General features: G+C 41.0%; 1 protein-coding gene across 5 annotated transcripts in view; it reads right to left on the reverse strand.

The window, feature by feature from the left end:
• Positions 1 to 22,211, reverse strand: part of TRPA1 (transient receptor potential cation channel subfamily A member 1) — a 202,968-nt gene that overhangs the window by 4,455 nt on the left and 176,302 nt on the right. For all 5 annotated transcript variants that reach the window (XM_077492866.1, XM_077492869.1, XM_077492865.1 and 2 more), the window contains 5 exons: positions 17,399 to 17,528; positions 10,847 to 11,029; positions 5,413 to 5,481; positions 3,861 to 3,980; positions 731 to 828 (listed from right to left, as the gene is read on the reverse strand). In XM_077492866.1, the coding sequence (XP_077348992.1) occupies positions 731 to 828; positions 3,861 to 3,980; positions 5,413 to 5,481; positions 10,847 to 11,029; positions 17,399 to 17,528 (600 nt within the window). The remainder of the gene's footprint in view (positions 1 to 730; positions 829 to 3,860; positions 3,981 to 5,412; positions 5,482 to 10,846; positions 11,030 to 17,398; positions 17,529 to 22,211) is intronic.

Genomic DNA, 22,211 nt, shown 5'->3' on the forward strand with positions numbered 1-22,211 from the left:
ATCTTATTACAATAGGGAGGAGCTTAGTAATGGATGTTGACATATAAGACAAAAAGTGCATTATTCTAAAATGAAGCCTTTGGAATAAATAAGAAACAACTTAAAACAATACAGGACATAGAATTACCAATAACATAGTATTAAAGAGGAAGTAAACCCTGATGAGTTTACTTCCTCTTTCATTCCCTGCAAAGGTAAAGCATAATGGACTACTATGCATTGCATAGTAGTCCATTATGTGTCACTTACCTGACACAGGAGCCAGCGATTTCACCGCTGTCCCCTGTAGTCCGGCGCATCCATCTTCTCGGTGGGTCTCACTGCTCCGCCGCTGTCATTCGGTGAAGCTGTAATGACGTCACTCCCGCGCATGCGCACGGGAGCCGCCACGCGCGGCATATTCGCCGTTGATGGTGCCGCGCTCAGTGTGCCTGTGTGCCGCTGTCTACAGCGCATGCACCGTAGACAGCGGTGCCTGTCTTTCGGTAAATATCTCCTAAACCGTGTAGGTTTAGGAGATATTTCTTGGACCTACAGGTAAGCCTTAATCTAGGCTTACCTGTAGGTCAAAGTGTGTTGTAAGGGTTTACAACCACTTTAACACATAGCAATAACACATCCCATAAACTGCATTCATTTCTGCCCTGTGCTCAGTGCTCTATAGTTGCAGTTGCCAAGGTTCAGCACACATCCCTATGATTGTTCTTTATAAACTGCTGTATATGCTAACCTGTTTTTTTGTTTCCACAGCTCTAGTTCCAGCGTTGCATCATTGATAGGAGCTTCAACTTTAAAGTCATCACACTCAAGGAAATACTTAAGTAAAGTCTGATGAAAAAAGGGAAATTGTTATTTATGTATATTTAAATTCTGCTATATATTGAAACAATTTCACTATTAAGTTTTGGTATTTTTAGTCAACATAACCAGATTAACTTGATGCAATACTGTAGTGTGTAGTGCTAATGCATTTATTTATTTATTTATTTTGCACACAAAAATACATTTACAGATGACCCTCTTCTCTTCGTCCTCTCCCGATTTTCCAAAGGCTGTACAACAGTATTTCAGACATGATATTTCAAAAAGGTCACCATTCTGGACTTTTTTTTTACAAAAAGTGGCTTTATTTTCTCCACATACTGCAATCAAAGTATCTTATGTGGTCAAAACTCAACAATGTTTTCATGGCAATTTATTAAACTAACTCAACATTCATATATGTATGTGTGAATCATCAAAAGCACAAATAGCTCAGAAGTCAATGTAAAATCATGTGAGGGGGTGCTAATCTAGTGCTAATATTTAAAGCGGGACTACACCACATCTGAGCACCACAAAGCAAAAACGCTATTTTATAAATTTTTAATATTCAAAGCAAACTCCCCTAGCTATGTCTCCATGCTTTATCTTGCTGAGAAATCACTTTGAAAAACACTCCCTAGTTTTTCTGGCCATGGCCATCTTGAGTAAGGGCAAATGATTCATGTAGTATTTACTTCCTGGAATTTATCTGCCCTTAGCTCAGGCATGCAGACAGGAGGGTGTGCTTAGCTGAGAAAGCCCATCTTTCCCTGCTAAAGACTCTTGGAATCTAATTGAGAAAAAAAAATAAGCTTACAACAAGTAATAACATATACTTTCCTATCTATTTACTAATGCTAGCAGCATAAGGATTCAAATTTGTCAATGCTGATAGAGTGTAGAGTTTAACTTTAGCTAAAATAAAGTATAATTCTATTGAAATCAACAGGAAATGTTGTTATTAAGCAATATGAACAGAGTGGCAAACTATTATTTATTCTGTTTAAAGTGGAGTTCCACCCACAAAGGGAACTTCCGCTTTAAGTGTTGGTGACCCCCTGACATGCCACATTTGGCATGTTATTTTTTTTGGGGGTGGGGGGGAGCGAGTACCCTGTTTTTACAGGCACCCAGCTCCCACTTCCTCCCCTGATCACCAATCTTCTGGTGCACGTCACTGCGCGGCTTGCGCATGTGCAGTGCGCGCCCGGCTGTGAAGCCACAGCTGGGCGCCCACAGTTAGAATGGCGGTGCAGCGGAGAGGAGGGGGAGAGGAGCTGGGCTTTGTGCACCCGCATCTCTGGTGGGACAGGTGAGTGTCTGATTATTAAAAGTCAGCAGCTACACTTTTTAATGGGTGGAACTCTTTAAATACATTGATAGATAATCTTTGAAATCCAGCAGGCATGGGTTTGGTTTATACTACCCCTATATATAAATCAGACAGTAGTTAGAGGAATATGTGAATAGAAGCCAGCTCAGCTGTAGCACAGGTGAGTCTGTTTAATATAGACAATAATCTGTATGAGAGTATCCTGGCAGAGCATCCCAGATTCCTGGAAGATGTTTAACAATCCAGCCAGCTTAAAATGGTACCCTAATTCAAAAGTTTAGTATGTGTCAATAGCACTGCACATTGGGTTGTGATGCACTGCATTATTAAAAAAAAAAGAAAAAAAAAACTGCAAATAAGTTATTAGTGCAGAGAGACTTCCTGTGCTGGTATCTGATGGCCTGTAGTGTTGAGCGAATGGTTCGGCCCGAGCATGAGTTCAGGCTGAATACTGGCTGTTTGGCCCGTTCGTTCAATTTGCAGGGTGTTTAGCAGGTGTTCGCCCCACAGTGCACAAGGCATTTTGCCCCCAAAAATCCATACCAGACCTTATCAGGGACAAGGGCCTCATTCCCACAACCATGGCTGGTGGTTGTGGGGCTCTGGGGGAAGGGGGCTTATCAGAATCTGAAAGCCAAGGGGGAAATTTTTAGAATAAAATTACTAAAAAAAATACTTTTTAATTAAGCAACACTATCGTTTTTAAAACTAACACTAGTTGAAGCAAAAAAAAGGTTTTATTTTTTAGCTTTGCTACATTTTTGTTTATGGATTACATAGAAAATGAAATTATACAAGACAATATCGCCAGAAGAAATCTATGTTTGCCCTTAAAAAATAGATGTAACTTCATTAAAGGGATTGTAAAGTAAAAATGTTTTTTTTAAAATAACAAACATGTTATACTCACCTTCACTGTGCAGCTTGTTTTGCACAGAGTGGCCCCGAACCTGGTCTTCTGGGGTCCCTCGGCGGCTGTCTCTGCTTCCTCCCGCAGGTACTTCTCACGTTCATGCGAGCTCCCTCGCATGGTGAGAAGCACCTGCGGGCTCACTCCCGTGATACAGCCGGCGGCTATACCTGCTCGCTGTATCACACGGCCCCGCCACCCGGGGCTCAGCATCAGTGGATGTGATTGACAGCAGCGTGAGCCAATGGCTGCGCTGCTTTCCATCCATCCACTCCAGCCAATCAGTGGCCCGGCTGAGTGGTGAACAGGACGGGGGGGGCGAGCGTGGGATTTTCGAGGGGTCAGGTAAGTAAAACGGGGGGGCTGGGGGCGCAGGCAGTGTCAGATGTTTTTTCACCTTAATGCATAGAATGCATTAAGGTGAAAAAACATTTACCTTTACAACCCCTTTAACTTAGGCTGCCCATACATGTTCAATTTTCCTTTAGATTTATCTTAAACTATGTAGTGCAAGGGCCAGCCTAATTGGATACAATTGAAAGTTGTTTACTTTTGACCTCATATTATATGTTTTTTTGGTAAATGTAAAGAGAAATTGTACAAAGGAATTGAACATGTATGACCAGTCTTAAGTAACGACAACACTACCACTGAATAAACAGGCCCATAGCAAAAAGGCAAAAACTCCTCTGGCCCAAAAGGGGGAGTATACAGGTATGAAAGATGAAATGGTTAATACTTCAATATGCAACTATTGTTAGCTTGTACTTTACCCCATGTCAGAAAAGCTAAACCGAACACTGGACTACTTACTGAATGCACAGCATGTCCCCAGATTCTTGGAAGATTGGGATACACAATGCAATTGTTTTCATCTACCCTCTTCAGAAACCAGTATGGCAGCTTTTTCTCTAGATTTGTGTGCAGGCTCACCTATATACATAAATACATCCAAAATACTATGACAAATTCAAAATTATGCATGTTAAAATGCCACAAAGGAAATAAAGATTTAGACATATGGTATATAATAAAGTAATCAGTTTAATGTAAAAAAGATTGTTAATGTGTATTAACTTTGCTACTATGTAAGCTTTTTATTGCTAAAAAAAAAAAAAAAAAAAAAAGTGCTAAAAAATACCTCCGTTGGATCTGGTATGGAATTTAAGGGAGAACCCCATGCAAACAAAATGCAAGGGGTGACCCTCAAAAATCCATACCAGAACCTTAATCTGAGCATGCAGCCAGGCTGACCAGGAAAGGGGGGAGACCATATGCTCTCAACATAGGGGGTACCTCGCTCAGGGAAATCCCCCTGTCAAAGCACCTTGTCCCTATGTTTATGAGGACAAGGGTCTCAACCACTTGGTCAGGGTTGTGGGGTTCTGCAGCTTATAAGAATCTGAAAGGCCTCTTTAAGTTTAACAAAAAGTATAGCATAAAGTATTACAAAAAATAAACAGCAAATAAAAAGACTTCCATCTTCAATCACATTGTCTAGTGATATCAAGCACAATAAATGGCATCTATCAAAAAAAGAGGAAAAAAAAACCTGATGACCCTAACGGGATGACGGGAACTTGTTGAATGACATCTCCTCAAGCTGCTATCTGTAATATAAGATATGGGGCACAAATAGTGGTGACATTATTCCCCAATTATGGCCATGGTCATATTTGGGAAATTATGTCTGCTTTGGCTTTTGGTCACAAGAGAAGCTTAAGAGAATCAATCATGTTATTCAAGTAAAGAAAAGGGGTACTCTTTGAAAACTTCAATTAATCATGTGTTTTGGTAAAGATATAGAGGTGAAGCACTGAAGGCTGTTCACTTTGCAAGAGAAAGTTACACTTGGCAAGGGAATTTGTTCCAGAGCTCAGGGAATGTGGTGAAATTTCACTTTGCAAAGAATACCAGAACATTTAAAAAAAATGCATTTTGCTTGCACATGGTTGGATGATGGCTGTCAGCAGAGCTTCACCTCATTCACTAAGATCTGGGTAAAATTCTCTTGCAAAGTGCAACTTCCCTTTAAATGTGAACAGCTTATTTGCCTTTGGTAAATCAACATCAACATTTTAAGCTTATGGGGCAGCTTATAAAATTGTTTGGAAGGGACCTTTAATTTTGAAACACCAACCCAAAGCTGTTGACCATAAAGATTGGTATTTTCGTGGCCTACCTTCGTTATTATAATGACAGACCTTCTACCTATGTGGCACTGGCTTATGTGTCTAGTATTTAGTACTGATGGTTTTTGGAGGGGAACGTTGGTTGCTCTGTTGGAGAATGGAGAATAAAAAATATGCCCATGAGACTTTGTCCCTTCTACAACAAAAAAGGTTAAACAGAGAAGGGATTTTACCTGCATTGCAATCCTTTTTAATGCTGCATTTCTTTGTACTTCTGCAATATCACCAACAGCCAAACCAATCTGTAGTGTACATGAAAACAACATTGAAGAAATTGTGCATTTGCATATAAAAACAATCAATTATTTTGGAATGTAGTTGGTTCAACGAGTGACTTATGATTCTGGTAATGTCTGCCTTTTTCTCCCATGCTTCATCTGTCAAACACTTATCATATGAGGCTTCGATAAAAGGTGTCCGAAATCATTTCCTTATGTTACACAGCATGCGAGATGCGCTAGCACCTGACTAGCGTGTGTGGGGATTTACCAGAGACTCACTCACCTGGGGTGGCTTTTCTTGTTTCATTGACTTATGATTCTGTTTACATTTTCAATACGGTGATTTTTACATTTGCGTAATCTCTTTCCTTATTTCGATTAATGTGTATCTTTGTGGTATTTTTATTTTCTTTCAAAAAAAATGTGATTGTGTAATATATTACAATAAAATAACACTTTTTAGGCCTCGTGAACGCTGGGGGTTCAATTTTCTCCTTTAAATGCCTTTTACTCTTGGCAGGAAAAGTAGTCTAAAAATGTGCCTAAAGCCACAGATCGCATGCGTGTTTAGGCGTGTCAAGCATTTCAACGTTTATGGATTCCACTGGCCAGAATATTAATTTATTCTGGAAGTTGGAATGAATGAATGCTCAAGTGCAAAATGTGTCTAGGGTTTAGGAATCTGGAATAGTGGGAGAATAGAAATAATGGACTTTAAAAGAATATATAAAAGTAATACATTTTAATAGTCTACATAAAAAAAAAAAAATCACAGCATGTTACAGACAAAAATATTGTAATAAAACACAAGTAGGACTCAACGTGGTTCCCCTGGAGCAGTGGTCATCAATCCTGTCCTCAGGGCCCCCTAACAGGCCAGGTTTGCAAGATAGCTGAAATACATCACAGGTGATATCATTTTCTGCTCAGTGATTGCAGTATTCTAGTCTGCATCTCCCTAAGGCCCCTTTCACTCTGGGGCGGTGTGGGTGTCGGCGGTAAAGAACCGATTTTTAGCAGAGCTTTACCAACGTTTTAGCAGTGGTATGCAGCTGCTAGTGGGGCAATTTTAACCCCCGCTAGCAGCCGAAAAAGGGTTAAAACCGTCCGCCGGTGGTATAGCTGCGCTGCCCCATTGATTTCAATGGGTAGAAGCGGTAAATACACTGCTCCTTCACCGCTCCATAGATGCGGCTAGCAGGACTTTTATCACCGTCCTGCTAGCACACGTTCCAGTGTGAAAGCCCTCCGGCTTTCACACTGGAGTGAAACGGGATGTTTTTTTTCAGGCGCTACACAGATGCTATTTGTGAAAGGGGCCTAAGGTAATACATAAAACCTGGCCTGTTAGTGGGCCCCGAGGACAGGGTTGATGATCACTGCCCTGGAGGATATAATGAGATATACCGTATTTATCGGTGTATAACACGCACAGGTGTATAACACGAACATTCATTTTAAGAGGGAAGTTTCAGGGGAAAACGTACATTTTTGTATTGGCGTATAACACGCACACGCTATTTACACCCGATTTTCATGGTGAAAAAGTGATTGTTATACGCCAATAAATACAGTGACAATGTTTGAAATATGCCCACACATGTATGCTCCTTTCAGAGTAGATTCCACATCTCCTCCTAGATAAAACAATTTTGCTCTACATGTTTTGCGACCTGAACCATCGCTTCTAAAGGAGCTTGAATATTTCTATTCAAAGAAACATACTTTAATTAAAATACATAGTACAACAAAAAGGATATACAGTATATCCTTGTTGTTGCACTATGTATTCTAGTTAAAGTATGTTTCTTTGAATATAATGTGTTTACCAATGCACTCCTGATACTCAGCCTACTTTCTTGGATCAAGGTATTTCAACATCGCTTTTCCATATTATATATTCCCTGTCAGGGCCCTCTTTAATGTTGATTTAACCCTGGGCAAACATTTTCTTGGGGCCCCCCTCCCCCCCCCATAGAATTTCACTCTCCACCTGCTCTGAGACATATAAAAAATAGCAGCTAGACTTAAAATCAGTTTACTGTATCAGATCAGGCAGCGGTTGCGATTAGTTGCCAGAGGTTACAGTGTATCATTACCCCTTACTGACTGGTTGCTAGAGGTTACAGCACATGATTTCTACTTGTTGATTGGTTGCTAGAGATTACTGTACAATAATATTGCTCACTGATTAGAGGTTACAGCACATCATCTGCTCACTGCAGAGGGCATGATATACATATGAATGCCGCCTTTATTTACATATTTATGCCGCTGGATGCAGCTATTTATATATGAATGCTGCTATTTACATATGAATGATGGTTATTTATATGTAAACACAGGGTCTGCAGGTGAGTCATTTGTACACAACAATAAGGCAGAGCTGGGCAGCATTAGTAGCAGCACTTCACACTGATATATATCAGGACACAGCATGGGACTAATACTTCAAGGGACAAGGGAATTTAAACTTGGATAGTTGACAAGTACGAGGCAGCTGCTTTGGGCCCCACAACAATAACAGGGCCCAGAGCAGCTGCACCTTTTGCCCTGCCTTAAAGACGGCCCTGTCCCCTGTCGGGGGCATTATCCAATATTTACTTTCTAGATAATTTTGGAAAATGTCTGTTTTTCCTCATAGATGTCTAAGAAATCCATATAGTCTGGTTGTAGTACCAGTGGATGTCTGTTTTATATTGCTATGTGAGTAATGGGAAGGGTTACTCAGTTAAATATTTGTATATAAGTAAACACATTCTGGATTACTTATTGTGTATACATTTTATAGTTTTAGCTACCTTGTATGTCCCCACATCCTGACCAATGTGTTAATTCACAACTGCTCTCTGTGCATCAAGGGCTCTGGTGGTTTCTTTGGGGTTGATACTGTGGTTTGGCGTTTCTGGTACAAGTGAGTGCTGATTTTTATTGAAAACACTTACTGTATAAGTGAAGATTTCTACATATATATATATATATACACAGTATCTCACAAAAGTGAGTACACCCCTCACATTTTTGTAAATATTTTATTATACCTTTTCATGGGACAACACTGAAGAAATGACACTTTGCTACAATGTAAAGTAGTGAGTGTACAGCTTGTATAACAGTGTAAATTTGCTGTCCTCTCAAAATAACTCACAGCCATTGTCTAAACCGCTGGCAACAAAAGTGAGTACAGCCCTAAGAAAAATGTGCAAATTGGGCCTAAAGTGTCAATATTTTGTGTGGCCAACAGTATTTTCATGCACTGCCTTAACCCTATTGGGCATGGAGTTCCCCAGAGCCTCACAGGATGCACTGTAGTCCTCTTTCAGTCCTCCATGGCGACATCACGGAGCTGGTGGATGTTAGAGACCTTGTACTTCTTCATCTTCTGTTTGAGGATGCCTCACAGATGTTCAATAGGGTTTAGGTCTGGAGACATGCTTGGGCAGTACATCACCTTAACCCTCAGTTTCTTAAGCAAGGTAGTGGTCATCTTGGAGGTGAGTTTGGGGTTGGTATGTTGGAATACTGACCTGCGGCCCAGTCTCCGAAAGGAGGGGATCACACTGCTTCAGTATGTCACAGTACATGTTGGCATTCATGGTTCCCTCAATGAACTGTAGCTCCCCAGTGCCGGCAGCACTCATGCAGCCCCAGACCATGACACTTCCACCACCATGCTTGACTGTAGGCAAGACACACTTTTCTTTGTACTCCTCACCTTGTTGTCACCACACACTCTTAACACCATCTGAACCAAATAAGTTTATCTTGGTCTCATCAGACCATAGGACTTGGTTCCAGTAACCCATGTCCTTAGTCTGCTTGTCTTCAGCAAACTGTTGTGCTGTTCTTGTGCATCATCTTTAGAAGAGGCTTCCGTCTAGGATGACAGCCATGCAGACCAATTTGATGCAGTGTGTGGCATAAGGTCTGAGCACTGACAGTCTGACCCCCCACCCCTTCAACCTCTGCAGCAATGCTGGCAGCACTCATACGTCTATTTCCCAAAGAAAACTTCTGGATATGACCCTGAGCAAGTACACTCAACTTGTTTAGTTGACCATGGCGAGGTCTGTTCTGAGTGGAACCTGTCCTGCTAAACCGCAGTATGGTCTTGGCCACCGTGCTGCAGCTCAGTTTCAGGGTCTTGACAACATTCTTATAGCCTAGGCCATCTTTATGTAGAGCAACAATTCTTTTTTTCCGATCCTCAGAGAGTTCTTTGCCATGAGGTGCCATGTTGAACTTCCAGTGACCAGTATGAGAGAGTGAGAGTAATAACACCAAATTTAACACACCTGCTCCCCAGTCACACCTGCGACCTTGTAACACTAACGAGTTACATTGCACTGTGGAGGGAAAATGATAGGACATTTTCACTTAGGGGTGTACTCAGGTTTGTTGCCAGCGGTTTAAACATTAATGGTTGGTTGAGTTATTTTGAGGGGATTGCAAATTTACACTGTTATTCAAGCTGTACCTTCATTACTTTACATTGTAGCAAAGTGTAATTTCTTCAGTGTTTTCACATTAAAAGATATAATAAAACATTTACAAAAATGTGAGGGGTGTACTCACTTTTGTGAGATACTGTATATTCTTGGTGTTGTACTATGTATTGCAATTAAAGTATGTTTTTTTTTGAATAGAAATATTCAAGCTCCTGAAGAAGAGAAGGTTCAGGTCATGAAACATGTAGAGCAGAATTGTTTTATCTAGGACAGTGATGGCGAACCTTGGCACCCCAGATGTTTTGGAACTACATTTCCCACGATACTCATGCACTCTGCAGTGTAGTTGAGCATCATGGGAAATGTAGTTCCAAAACATCTGGGGTGCTAAGGTTCGCCATCACTGATCTAGGAGAACATGTGGAATCTACTCTGAGTATATCTCATTATATCCTCCAGAGGAACCACATTGAGTCCTACTTATTTTTTATTACCATATTTTGTCTGTAACAAGCTGTGATTTTTTTAATGTAGACTATTAAAGTTTACTACTTTTAGATGTGCCTTCAAAGTCCATTATTCCTATTCTCCCACTATTTTAGATTATCTAGGACGTGGCATATTATTTTTATGGGTGTCTTATTGCTACCTAAGGGCATTCAAATCTAATTAATCTAAATATTCCATAGGGTTTAGGCATGTTTAAACACATTTAGGTACATCAAGCGTTTTTTTCTGCCCAAAAGCTCCTCTCCTAAACATACTGGTAAAAGGTTTATTTTTTCAGCCTGTATATGCCTGCTGTCAGTGCACACGTCAGTGCAAGCAACAACTTATATATAAATATTGTAACTAGGATTGCTGATTGTGCAGGAGGTATTTTTTTTTTTTTAGCTTTCACATTCTCACTTATGTAACTATCATCTCAAGTCACTTACAAGCAGGTTCATCAATAGGATCGGAATTAACAATGTGAAAATAATCAGATGGAGGAAGGTGAAAACTGGATTTTCTATTTGGTTGCTAAGGAACGGAACAAGGAACCCATCGTGATAGTTAATATCTCCAAGCATCATGGTAAATGTCTGCATCAGGGCTAATAAAGGATTGCTGAATGGTGTCTAAAAAAGAGAGAACAACAGAATTAGGCATGAAGTCTTGTTTTGTAATAGAAAAAAATATATTTTATTGTTTTGAGCTTAAGGTTTTGACATAAAAAAAAAATAAACAGGAACCCAGAAAAACAAGGAAATCCAAGAGACATCAAGAAACAATACAAATCTGAAAGTTTACTTAATTTACTTCTATCCATGTTTATATCATCTATTATTAGGAGATTTGATAATCTTTTCCTAGTTCTGCGGCCTTGTCACAAAGTTCTGTGCAGTGCAAATTGCCACTCTCATGCCAGAATCTTAAGAACATGCTGGCCTTCCCAAGACTCCAACTATTTTGAAAATAAGGATACCACCAATTATACCAGCAATGAGGGTAAATCACCTGCTTTAAGGCTAAGTTCACTTTTTTTTCTAAATTCCAGCTCCCCTGTGTAATAATATACCATTAAAGTGGATGTAAACGAAACCGAAATTATTATTATTATTTTTTTTTTTTATGTTATAATGCAGACTATACGATTTCCTATCATTTGAGCCCAGTCTTGCCACAAAGAGTTAATCCATCTCTGAGCAATCATCTTTTATTGTTCAGTCAGATAATTCTTGACAAACAGAGAAAAAAACTTTGTCAAATCCTCCCCCTTGCTGTGAGTGACGGGTGATTTACATATCTCGTGCACTAGCCTAAGAGACATGCATTATTTTTTAATTCCCTCCCACTACTTTCTTCTGCTGCTCTGGCAGAATTGACTGTTCCACACCTCAGCATGAAGTCATGTGGTTATTTTCCTGTCTTTTCACTGGATGTTAGAGATCATGGCAGAAGTTCAGTGTAAGAAACACATAGGAGAAAATGCATATTGATAAGGGGAGTGTAGAGGTGGGCGGGGAGTCTACTGACATCACGACTCCACCCACCGATCTCCAGACAACAGATCCACCCACAGAATCTGCAGTTTTTAGGGTCTCATAGCAGACAGAGGGGAGACATTTGATAAGTAAAGATACATGCATGTATAGCCTTCTAGATAACCCCTATGGCAGTAATTTAGAAATGATGACATTGGGTTTACATCCACTTTAATGTACCCCTGTTGCAGAAAAATAAAAGCTCTCTTTGATTTTAAGAACAAGGCCTTACCTTAGCCCCTGCTCTATTTTTTTTTAGAAAGCTTCATTACTTCTGAGTATGTAGATTTGGGATGGAGAAACCAGTAAGACACAGGAAGGAGTTTACTAGCTGTCCTAATTAGCACACACCCTTCACCCATCAATTATGTTTGCACAGCATCCCTGACATCCCTCCACACGTGCATTTGCCTGGCTTGTCAAAGTAGGTTTGCTGCAGCTGCTATGTATGTCTGCAAGCTAAACTCTCTGGAGTCATATGGGGCTCGCGGGTTGGGTACGCCTGATGTAGTATTAGGGCCTGCCTGCTTGGATACAGAGTGAATGGATAGATAGGTGGGTCCTCCTAGTCCATAGTTTTGGTAAATCTAATGGAGATTGTACAGAGATTATACAATCAAATTATATAGTATATATCTTTATACACATAAAATTAACTAGTTGCCGTTTCAGTGGCATAAATTGTTAATGGCACAGCAAACACACATTTTGCCACATGAAATAATGGGTGACAAATGCTAATGGGTGACAAATGCAGCAAAACGCACAGTAAAAAAAGTGCATTTCGCAAAATGCCAAAATGTCTCATGAGCTACTTTGCCATGTGTAGGACAGCCCATTGAAATCAACGGGCTGCCCTATGTGCGTCAGAGGAAAAACAATTAAAAAAAAGTGTGCTCCCACAATTCTAGGTGTGAATGAGTTATGAAAGTGAAATTGGTGTGCTTACACAAAAACAATGAGGCTCCATACACATTTGTGAGTTTCTGAATGCATGGCAAACCGCACCGAAAATAAATGCTTTGCCTTGCAGAAACATGCTCCAAACTCACCAAAAGCAAAGTAAAAAAAAGTAAAAAACGCACCACACACCATTCTAAAAAAAAGTGCGTGACAAGTAGAAACACTCCAAAACACCCCTCCCCCCCAAAAAAAATTATTGAGATTCGAAGGTCGTAGCTCGTGACCTGGTGTCACAGAGAAATTTGGGGGGTAGATAGCTGAAGTCCTACCCCATCACTGGTCAAAATTTGGGGGGTAGGTAGCTGAAGTCCTACTCCACCACTGTTCCTATGACCTATGGTTCCAGAGATACGGGGCTCCTTGCACAGCCTGTCATTTTTTTTAAATTAATTTCTCTTTATTTATTATTTCAATTTATCATATCAATATTCAAATATACTTTAAACAGCCGTACACATCATAAAAAAACACATGATACAATAGGATTTGCTATCTGACATGTCCAATTTCTTATCTCCCCAGCCCTCCCTCCCCTCCCCTCCCCCAGTCACCACCTCTGTACCAGTTAAACACCACACAATCTCCATAGCGATCACTATTTCAGGACTCAACTGTTAATGGGTATTAACCTCTATCTACTCTTATCCTCGTACGGTAATACTAATCCATTGGGTGCTCCATTTCCTTCCACCAAGGGGCCCATATTTTCTCAAACCCTTTGAGGTTTCCCCTACGTATATATACCGTCCTTTCCTTCCACACCAGCTCATTAATAACTTGGGTCCATTCACTCGAAAGAGGTGCTCCCACCGCTTGCCACCTTTGCGCTATCAATTTCCGCGCTTGGAACAAACACCGTGTAACTACAGTTGTTATATTCCACCCTTCCCCCAAGGTTCTCCTATAACCCAGTATACATGTACCTGGGTCTAGGTCCAGCCTTGTCCCAAAAATTCTGTTTATAGTTTCAACTATTTCCTCCCAGTACCGGAATAGCTTTGGACACCTCCACACCATGTGTATGAGGTCTCCAAAGCCACCACATCTAGGACAATTAGCATCTGTCCTCTTACCAAACTTAAACAACTTCTTGGGGGTGAAATAGGCTTGGTGTATCAACATTAGATGCAATATTTTTTGTGATGGGGACACCGAAGTTAGTGGTCCGAGCTCCAATACTCTCCTACACTGTTCATCAGACATTACACCTATGTCTTCCTCCCATTTCTCCTTTTGCTTGACCAGGTCGATTTCCCCATTAGGACTTTTACATAATGATTCATACATGGTGGAAATAAACCCCCTGGACTTATCCACCGAGTGTATCTTCTGTGCTAGAGATGTCCTATCCAATACAGGTGTCTGGGAGCCAAATTGTGCTTCCAGAGCATGCCTGAGTTGTAAATATCGAAAAAATGTCTGTTGTGGTATACTATATTTCTTTTTTAAGTCCATAAATTACTTCAGAGTTCCGCCCTCATATAGTTGACCCAATCTTGTTATCCCCTTCTTCTCCCATATATTAATTTTTCCTACTGATAGTACCTCCTGCAAGTTCTTATTATCCCATAGAGGCGTGTATTCTGACCATTCCCTACACCCTGTCAGTTTTTTTACCGTTATCCATATTTTCCACATCATTACTATTGTAGGGACCTTATACTTAAAGGAATTTGCCTCTAGTGCATCGGTCAGGATTTCATGTGGGGCTTCTATCAAGCTCCCCCCCTATTTAAATTACCCACCTCCTTCTGATCACTATCCACCATATGTTGCAGCTGTGCTGCTAGGTAGTAATTCCTAGGGCAGGGTACCGCCACTCCCCCTCTGTCTGTTGGTAACTGCAGCGCCTGGAGCCAGATTCTCGCCCTTCCCTTTTTCCAAATTAACTCCCGGAAGAGAGTTTCAATTTTTCTAAACCACCTCTTACATATCCAAACTGGTGCATTATGCAGGACGTATAACAATTGTGGCAGCCATATCATCTTGATCAGGCTGCATCGGCCTGCCACTGACAGGGGAAGCCGGCTCCAGGCGTCACAGCTCTTCTTAAATTTGCTCAACAACGGACCCAAGTTCCTACCCACATACTGGCTGACATCTGTTGTTAAATATATACCTAGATATTTCAATGCCCCTACTACCTCCATTTGTGGAATCCCCAATGCGGTCACAGCCCTCGGGCTATCAACTTGGAGCAGTTCTGATTTCCCCCAGTTTATTAATAAACCTGTAAAACCTCCAAACTTTTCCACCAATTTGATTACTTTCTCAAGAGATCGCCCAGTGTCTCCCAAAAAGAGGAGAACATCGTCCGCGTATAGGGCGATCCTCTCCTCTCTACCCCCACCCCCGCTTTGAAACCCAGTGATCTCAGAATGTGACCTGACAGCTATTGCCAGCGGCTCCATCGCCAAAGCAAAGAGCAACGGGGAAAGTGGGCATCCCTGCCGTGTGCCACTACTCATTTCAAGTTTTCCGGATTGGTTCCCATTAATCCTTATTTTTGCACTAGGTGCACCGTACATCATTTTCATCCACCCAATAAATATGGGTCCAAATCCACACCCTTCCAGGATGCACCATAGGTACCTCCACTCTAAGCTATCAAAAGCCTTGGCCATGTCTAAGGACAAAATGGCCCTCGAACCCTCTCTCACCACTGGAGTTTGTATATTCAAAAATGCCCTTCTTATATTAATACTAGTTGATCTACCCTTTATAAATCCCGTCTGGTCCGGGTGTATAAGCCTATCAATAACTTTGTTCAATCTGTTAGAGAGCACCTTGGCTAATATTTTAATATCGGAACATAAAAGCGATATTGGCCTGTATGACGCTACATCCCGGGGGTCCTTCCCTTCTTTAGGAATCACGATAATAATCGCCTCCATCATAGATGCAGGTAATCTCCCCGCTAGTTTTGCCCCTTCCAAAGTTCTGAGCAACTCCGGAAGTAGGGTCTCGCTGTATTTCTTATATACCTCCACCGGGAGTCCATCTGGTCCTGGGGATTTTTGGGAGGCCATTCCGGCCACCGCCTGGTGTAGTTCACCTAAAGTTATAGGGGCCTCTAGATCCTCTCTCTCTTCTTGGGTAAGAGTTGGGGGCATCACTTTCTCCAGGAAGGATAACATATCTTCTTCCTTCCTTTGATCCCGTGTTCTATATAGGCTGTCATTAGCTATATACAGAGTGGCCAGTTTAAATACAAGCTGGCACACTCTGTTTGTAGCAGACAGAGTTTGAGCTCACAGTGCTTCTCCTCACTTCTTGTCAGAGGCACTGAGCTCAATGGACAGCTGGGAGACTTCGACCAATGGTAAAGTACCATTGGCCCAAGCTGTTCAATAAAGTGCTGCCGTGGAGGCACGTCTCTCACTGCAGTGTCATAAAAGACACGTGCTCCCTTCCAGCCCAGTCCTCTTACTTACAAGGAAAAATAATATGTTTATGGGTATAAGATTTACTAACAATCCCATGTTTTTCTTCACACAGTTAAGAGGGAGAATGAGAATCTGTTGCTGTTGAAACGGTACTGTGTTAATCAAGCTAAATCATATATTATTATGCTATATGTTATAACTAGGGATGAGCGAACGGTTCGGCACAAGCATAAATTCGGGCCAAACTTTGGCTGTTTGGATGTTCCATGAACACCGAACAATATGCGATGTTCAGAGCAAATTTGAAAGCCGCCGGAACACCGTTAAAGTCTATGGGACACTAACATGAAAAATAAAAGTGCTAATTTTAAAGGCTTATATGTAAGTTATTGTGGTCCCCCTAAAATCCATACCAGGCCATTCAAATCTGATATGGAAATTAAAGGGAACCCTGTGGCAAAATTGAAAAAAAAAATAGGGTCCCCTCCACAATCCACGCCAGACCCTTATCCAAGCATGCAACCTGGCAGGCCGCAGGAAAAGAGGGGGGGGGGCGAGAGAGTCACCCTCCCATCTGAACCGTACCAGGTCACATGCCCTCAACATGGGGAGGGTGCTTTGGGGTAGCCCCCCTAGCACCTGATGGGGACGAGGGCCTCATCCCCACAACCCTTTGCCCGGTGGTTGTGGGGGTCTGCGAGCAGGGGACTTATCGGAATCTGGAAGCAAGGGGACCCCCAGATCCCAGCATGCCCCCTGTGTGAAATGGTAATGGGGTACAAATGTACCCCTACCATTTCACAAAAAAAGTGTCAAAACAAAACACAGCTTGGGACAAGTCCTTTATTTTGATAATAACTTGCATATAAACCTTTAAAATTAGTACTTTTGATTATTAATTTTCGTGTCCCATACACTTTAATGGTGTTTGTGTGTTCTGCCAATTTTTTTGCCTGCTCGCATGTTCTGCTGTGAACCGAACAGGAGCCTGTTTGGCTCATCCCTAGTTATAACATAATAATTTATTATTTATCTATTTACTGTCAAATTACTGGTTGGAAGTTAAGCCACAGCAAATGTACACACATATTGATACATTCAAAATCCTACAAACCTGGGGGTAGAGGAGTACAAAGAAACTCAGTCCAAATGCCAAGATCAAGAAAAAGAAGAGGACAACAATTCGTATTAATGTTCTCAGAATCTCCCAAAACATCACAATATAGATTCCACATGTTTCAAACCTGAAGTGAATAAAATAGGTACACACTGTTAAGTACAGTTATTGCACAGGTACTTTCTTAGCTTCTTTACAGCTGTCACCTTAATGTAGCCAAAGCATGGCCTGAGCCTCATGGCACCCCATTATTCCACACTTCCATTTAATTGATCAAATATATAAGGGGATGAGATAGTTCATATCACCTCTTGCTGTCACTTTACAGCTATATTTGCTAAGAGAATTAGAGGTTCTTCTCCAATACTGTCATCATACAAAATGGCAGGAGACTGAAAGTCAAATTTTTTGTCTATTTCTACTCCTTAACCACTGTAACCCTCGGAAGATTTTACCCCCTTCCTGACCAGAGCACTTTTTTGCAATTCGGGTACTGCGATTCGCTTTAACTGACAATTGCGATCACTTCACTCGCACGAGTGAAGAGTCGGTGCGATTGAAGTGATCGCCCAGCTGGAGAGCGTTGCCAAAGTTTTAATGTGACTATTGCTCTATGATTGGGAGTCTCCCCGGCTAACCATTGGGAGTGTGTGTCCCTGACCTGCTGTTCGCTGAATTGCTAACGAGGGATCTGCCATTGGGACCCTGTCGGGTGTTGTTTGCAAGCTGTTGATGCTTGCCATCTGGTAAGCATGTATTTTTTATGGTGGTCCACACTTATTGGTGATGGAAGATTGCATGATTCATCGTATTCACTTATCATTTGGACTATTAGTTGAACTTTTTACTCAAGATAAACTTTTATTATCACTTAACATTTTTTTTGAATCATGCATTTTTACTGATTTATTCTTATTAATTTTCAATAATTTTCATTAATTGTTATTGATTATTTATTTAATCAATTTTATTTAATTTATTTACTCACTCAACATTGGTTGTGGGATCATATGTTTGTTCGCCTATTTATTTAGAGTATTTAATTTATTAATCCATTAATTACATTTTTTTTTTTTTGGTTTAATAACGCTATTATTGTCAAGCGCAGCCACCTTTTCTTTTTTTCACTGTGTTTTTGTGTGTATCACACTTAGTAGCTGCTGCTATATATATTTTTTGATTATATTTTTCTCACTAGGTAGGTAGGAGCGCAGTATTTTTTCCTTTTCCAATTTGATCACCTCTGCAAATTTTATTTTTTGCACTATAAACAAAAAAAAAGCGACAATTAAAAAAAAAAAAAAACACAATATTTTATACTTTTTTCTATAACAAATATCCCCATTTTTTAAAGCTATTTTTTTCTCAGTTTAGGCTGATATGTATTCTTCTACATATTCTTGTACATATTTTTGGTAATACAAATTGCAATAAGCGTATATTGATTGCACAAAAGTTATAGCGTCTATAAAATAGGGGATTTTTTTTTTTTTACTCATAATGGCGGCGATCTGCGATTTTTATCGTGGCTGATTATGGCGGACACATCAAACAATTTTGACATATTTTTGGGACCATTGGCATTTATACAGCGATCAGTGGTATAAAAATGCATTGATTACTGTAAAAATGTCACTGGCAGTGAAGGGGTTAACTGTGTTCCTTCAAGTGTGTTCTAACTGAAGGGGGGATGGGGCACTCACCTTGGCTCCGGGAGCGAGCAGCGAGCAGTACAATTGTGGTGGCTGGTCGGGAACAGGTTAAAGCAGAGCTCCATCCAAAAGGGAAGCTCCGTTTGTTCAGCCCCCCCCTCCACTGCAACATTTTGAGGGGGAGGAGGGAGTGGGTACCGGGTTTTGACAGTTACCCCCTCCCACTTTCTGTGGTAAGATCGCCAATCTATGACATTTTGGCCCCTGCTCCTTCCCCGCTGCCTTCTGGGACACACGCGGGTCCCAGAAGACGGCGGGACCATTCAGAAAGTGCAACGTGACTTGCGCATGCGCAGTAGGCTTTACTGATGGTTTGCCTTACTTACAATGCTGGCGCCTGCACCCAAAGCTGATTGATGATTTGGCTCGGGGTGCTGGCATTGCGGGATCCCTGGACAGGTAAGTGTCCTTTTATTAAAAGTCAGCAGCTACAGTATTTTTAACCGGTTCCCGACCGGCTCCTGCACATATACACCGGCAGAATGGCACGGCTGGGCAAAATACCCGTACGTTACTTTGAATTTCCTGCCATGTGCGCTCCTGCCAAGAGCTCCGTGACCGTGGTCGCGGGTCCCGCAGACTCGATCGCAGCGGGGATACCCGGGATCGTGTCACGGAGCTCAAGAACAGGGAGATGCCGACGTAAACAGCATCTGCCTGTTCTACCTAGTGACAGCACACTGATCGTCTGCTCCCTGTCATCGGGAGCAGTGATCAGTGTGGTGTCACACACAGCCACGCCCCCATACAGTTAGAAACAAGCCCCTAGGAACACTTAACCCCTACATTGCCACCTAGTGGTAATCCCTTTCACTGCCAATGACATTTTTACAGTAATCAATAAAATTTTATAGCGTTGATCGCTGTATTAATGCCAATGGTCCCAAAAATGTGTCAAAATTGTCTGAGTCCATCAAAATGTCGCAGTCACAATAAAAATTAAAAATCGCTGACCGCCGCCATTACTAGTAAAAAAATAATTTATAAAAATGCCATAAAACTATCCCCTATTTTGTAGACGCTATAACGTTTGCACAAACCAATCAATAAACACTTATTGCAATTTTTTTTAACAAAAATATGTAAAAGAATACGTATCGGCCTAAACTGAGGGAAAATAATGTTTTTTTTATATATTTTTGGGGGATATTTATTATAGCAAAAAGTAAAAAATAATGCGCTTTTTTCAAAATTGTCGCTCTTTTTTTGTTTAAAGTGCAAAAAATAAAAAAAAAGAGGTGATCAAATACAGTACCACCAAAGGAAAGCTCTATTTGGGGGGAAAAAAGGACGCCAATTTTGTTTGGGAGTCATGTCGCACGACCGCTCAATTGTCAGTTAAAGCGACGCAGTGCCGAATCGCTTTGGTCAGGAAGGGGGTAAATCCTTCCAGGGCTGAAGTGGTTATTTTTTTTTTTTTTTACAGACTGAAGCTCCTCTATAAGTCCCACCCTAAACAGCAGATAAGGAGAGAGATAATGTTTACTATCCAAGGCAAAACTTGTATCTTGTGCCACTTCTAGTGCAGATCCAATTAGTATTGTAACAGAATGCTAATAGAGTTTATAGCAAGATAACCATAAATCATGTGCCCCTACTGCAATAATATCATTTTGCAAATACAAGAAATACATAGAGGCACCCACTACAATCAGTCAGGATGCAGCTGATAGACGTTTGCTTTTAGCAAAGGAAGTTATGTTTGATTGCTTTAGGCTACTGCAATTAGTCTTGTTCCTTGAGCCATTTATTAAACACGCTTGTAAGTGTTACAACTATCGCAAGCTCTACTCTAAAAAGTGATGCAGAAGATAAATATCTTAGAGCCCTTTCACACTGTGCCACCCCAGGTGTCAGTGGTAAAGTGACACTATTTTTAGCGCCGCTTTACCATCATTTTAGTGGCGCCATTCGGCCAAAAAGGGGTATAGCAGTACTGCCCCGTTGATTTCAATAGGGAGGAGCGGTGCGTTCAACGCTCCTTCACCGATCCAAAGAAGCTGCTGACAGGACTTTTTCTGATGCCCTGCCTCGGGCTTTTACACTGGAGTGACTGGAGCAGCTGCTTTAGGGCGGTTTGCAGGTGCTATTTTTAACGCTATAGCGCCTGCAAAATGCCCCCAGTGTGAAAGGGGTCAAAAAAGTAGAACTATAGGCAAAACTTTTTTTTCATTTTGGATAGAGCAAGGGAGGGTTATAACCTCTGTGAGTTTTTTTTTTCCATGCTATATGTGTCCAATTGCTGAGATTTACCTTCGCTTCTTGTCCCATAGCCAAAATAGGAAGTGATAGGAAATTCCTGCAAATTAAGGGAATTCCTTGGGGACCCCCAGGTCACCAGAAATAGTGTTGGAGATTTCCCCGCTATTACTTTTCTGTGGACAACCCAACATTTGAGATTTTCTTTTACTTTTACTTTCAATGATAATGGTAAACGAGACAAATAGAGAGGGTGAGTCTCCTAAATGAGGGCACAGACAGCAATATAAACGGAGCATTCTAATCCCTCTCCACTCTATTGAAAACCTAAAAAAAAAAAGATTTTGCCTTTAGTTATACTTTAAGAACATTATTAAAGTTACCTATAAACAGTATGTTTGTCATCAAACCTAACTAGATCCGGTGAGGCTTGTAATGTCTATGTGTGAGTTGTAGATCCTTCAACTTATACAGTTGCAAAAAAAGTATGTGAACCCTTTTGGAATGATATGGATTCTTGCACAAATTGGTCATAAAATGTGATCTGATCTTCATCTAAGTCACAACAATAGACAACCACAGTCTGTTTAAACTAATAACACAAAAAGAACTAAATGTTACCATGTTTTTATTGAACACACCATGTAAACATTCACAGTGCCGGTGGAAAAAAGTATGTGAACCCCTAGACTAATAAGATCTCCAAGAGCTAATTAGAGTGAGGTGTCCGCCAACTGGAGTGCAATCAATAAGATGAGATTGGAGGTGTTGGTTACAGCTGGCCTGCCCTATAAAAAACACACACCAGTTCTGGGTTTGCTTTTCACAAGAAGCATTGCCTGATGTGAACGATGCCTCGCACAAAAGAGCTCTCAGACGACCTACGATTAAGAATCGTT

The sequence above is a fragment of the Lithobates pipiens genome, unplaced genomic scaffold, assembly GCF_037356315.1.
Source record: "Lithobates pipiens isolate NorthernLeopardFrog02 unplaced genomic scaffold, aLitPip1_a1.2 Scaffold_19, whole genome shotgun sequence".
Classification (NCBI taxonomy): Eukaryota; Metazoa; Chordata; class Amphibia; order Anura; family Ranidae; genus Lithobates; species Lithobates pipiens.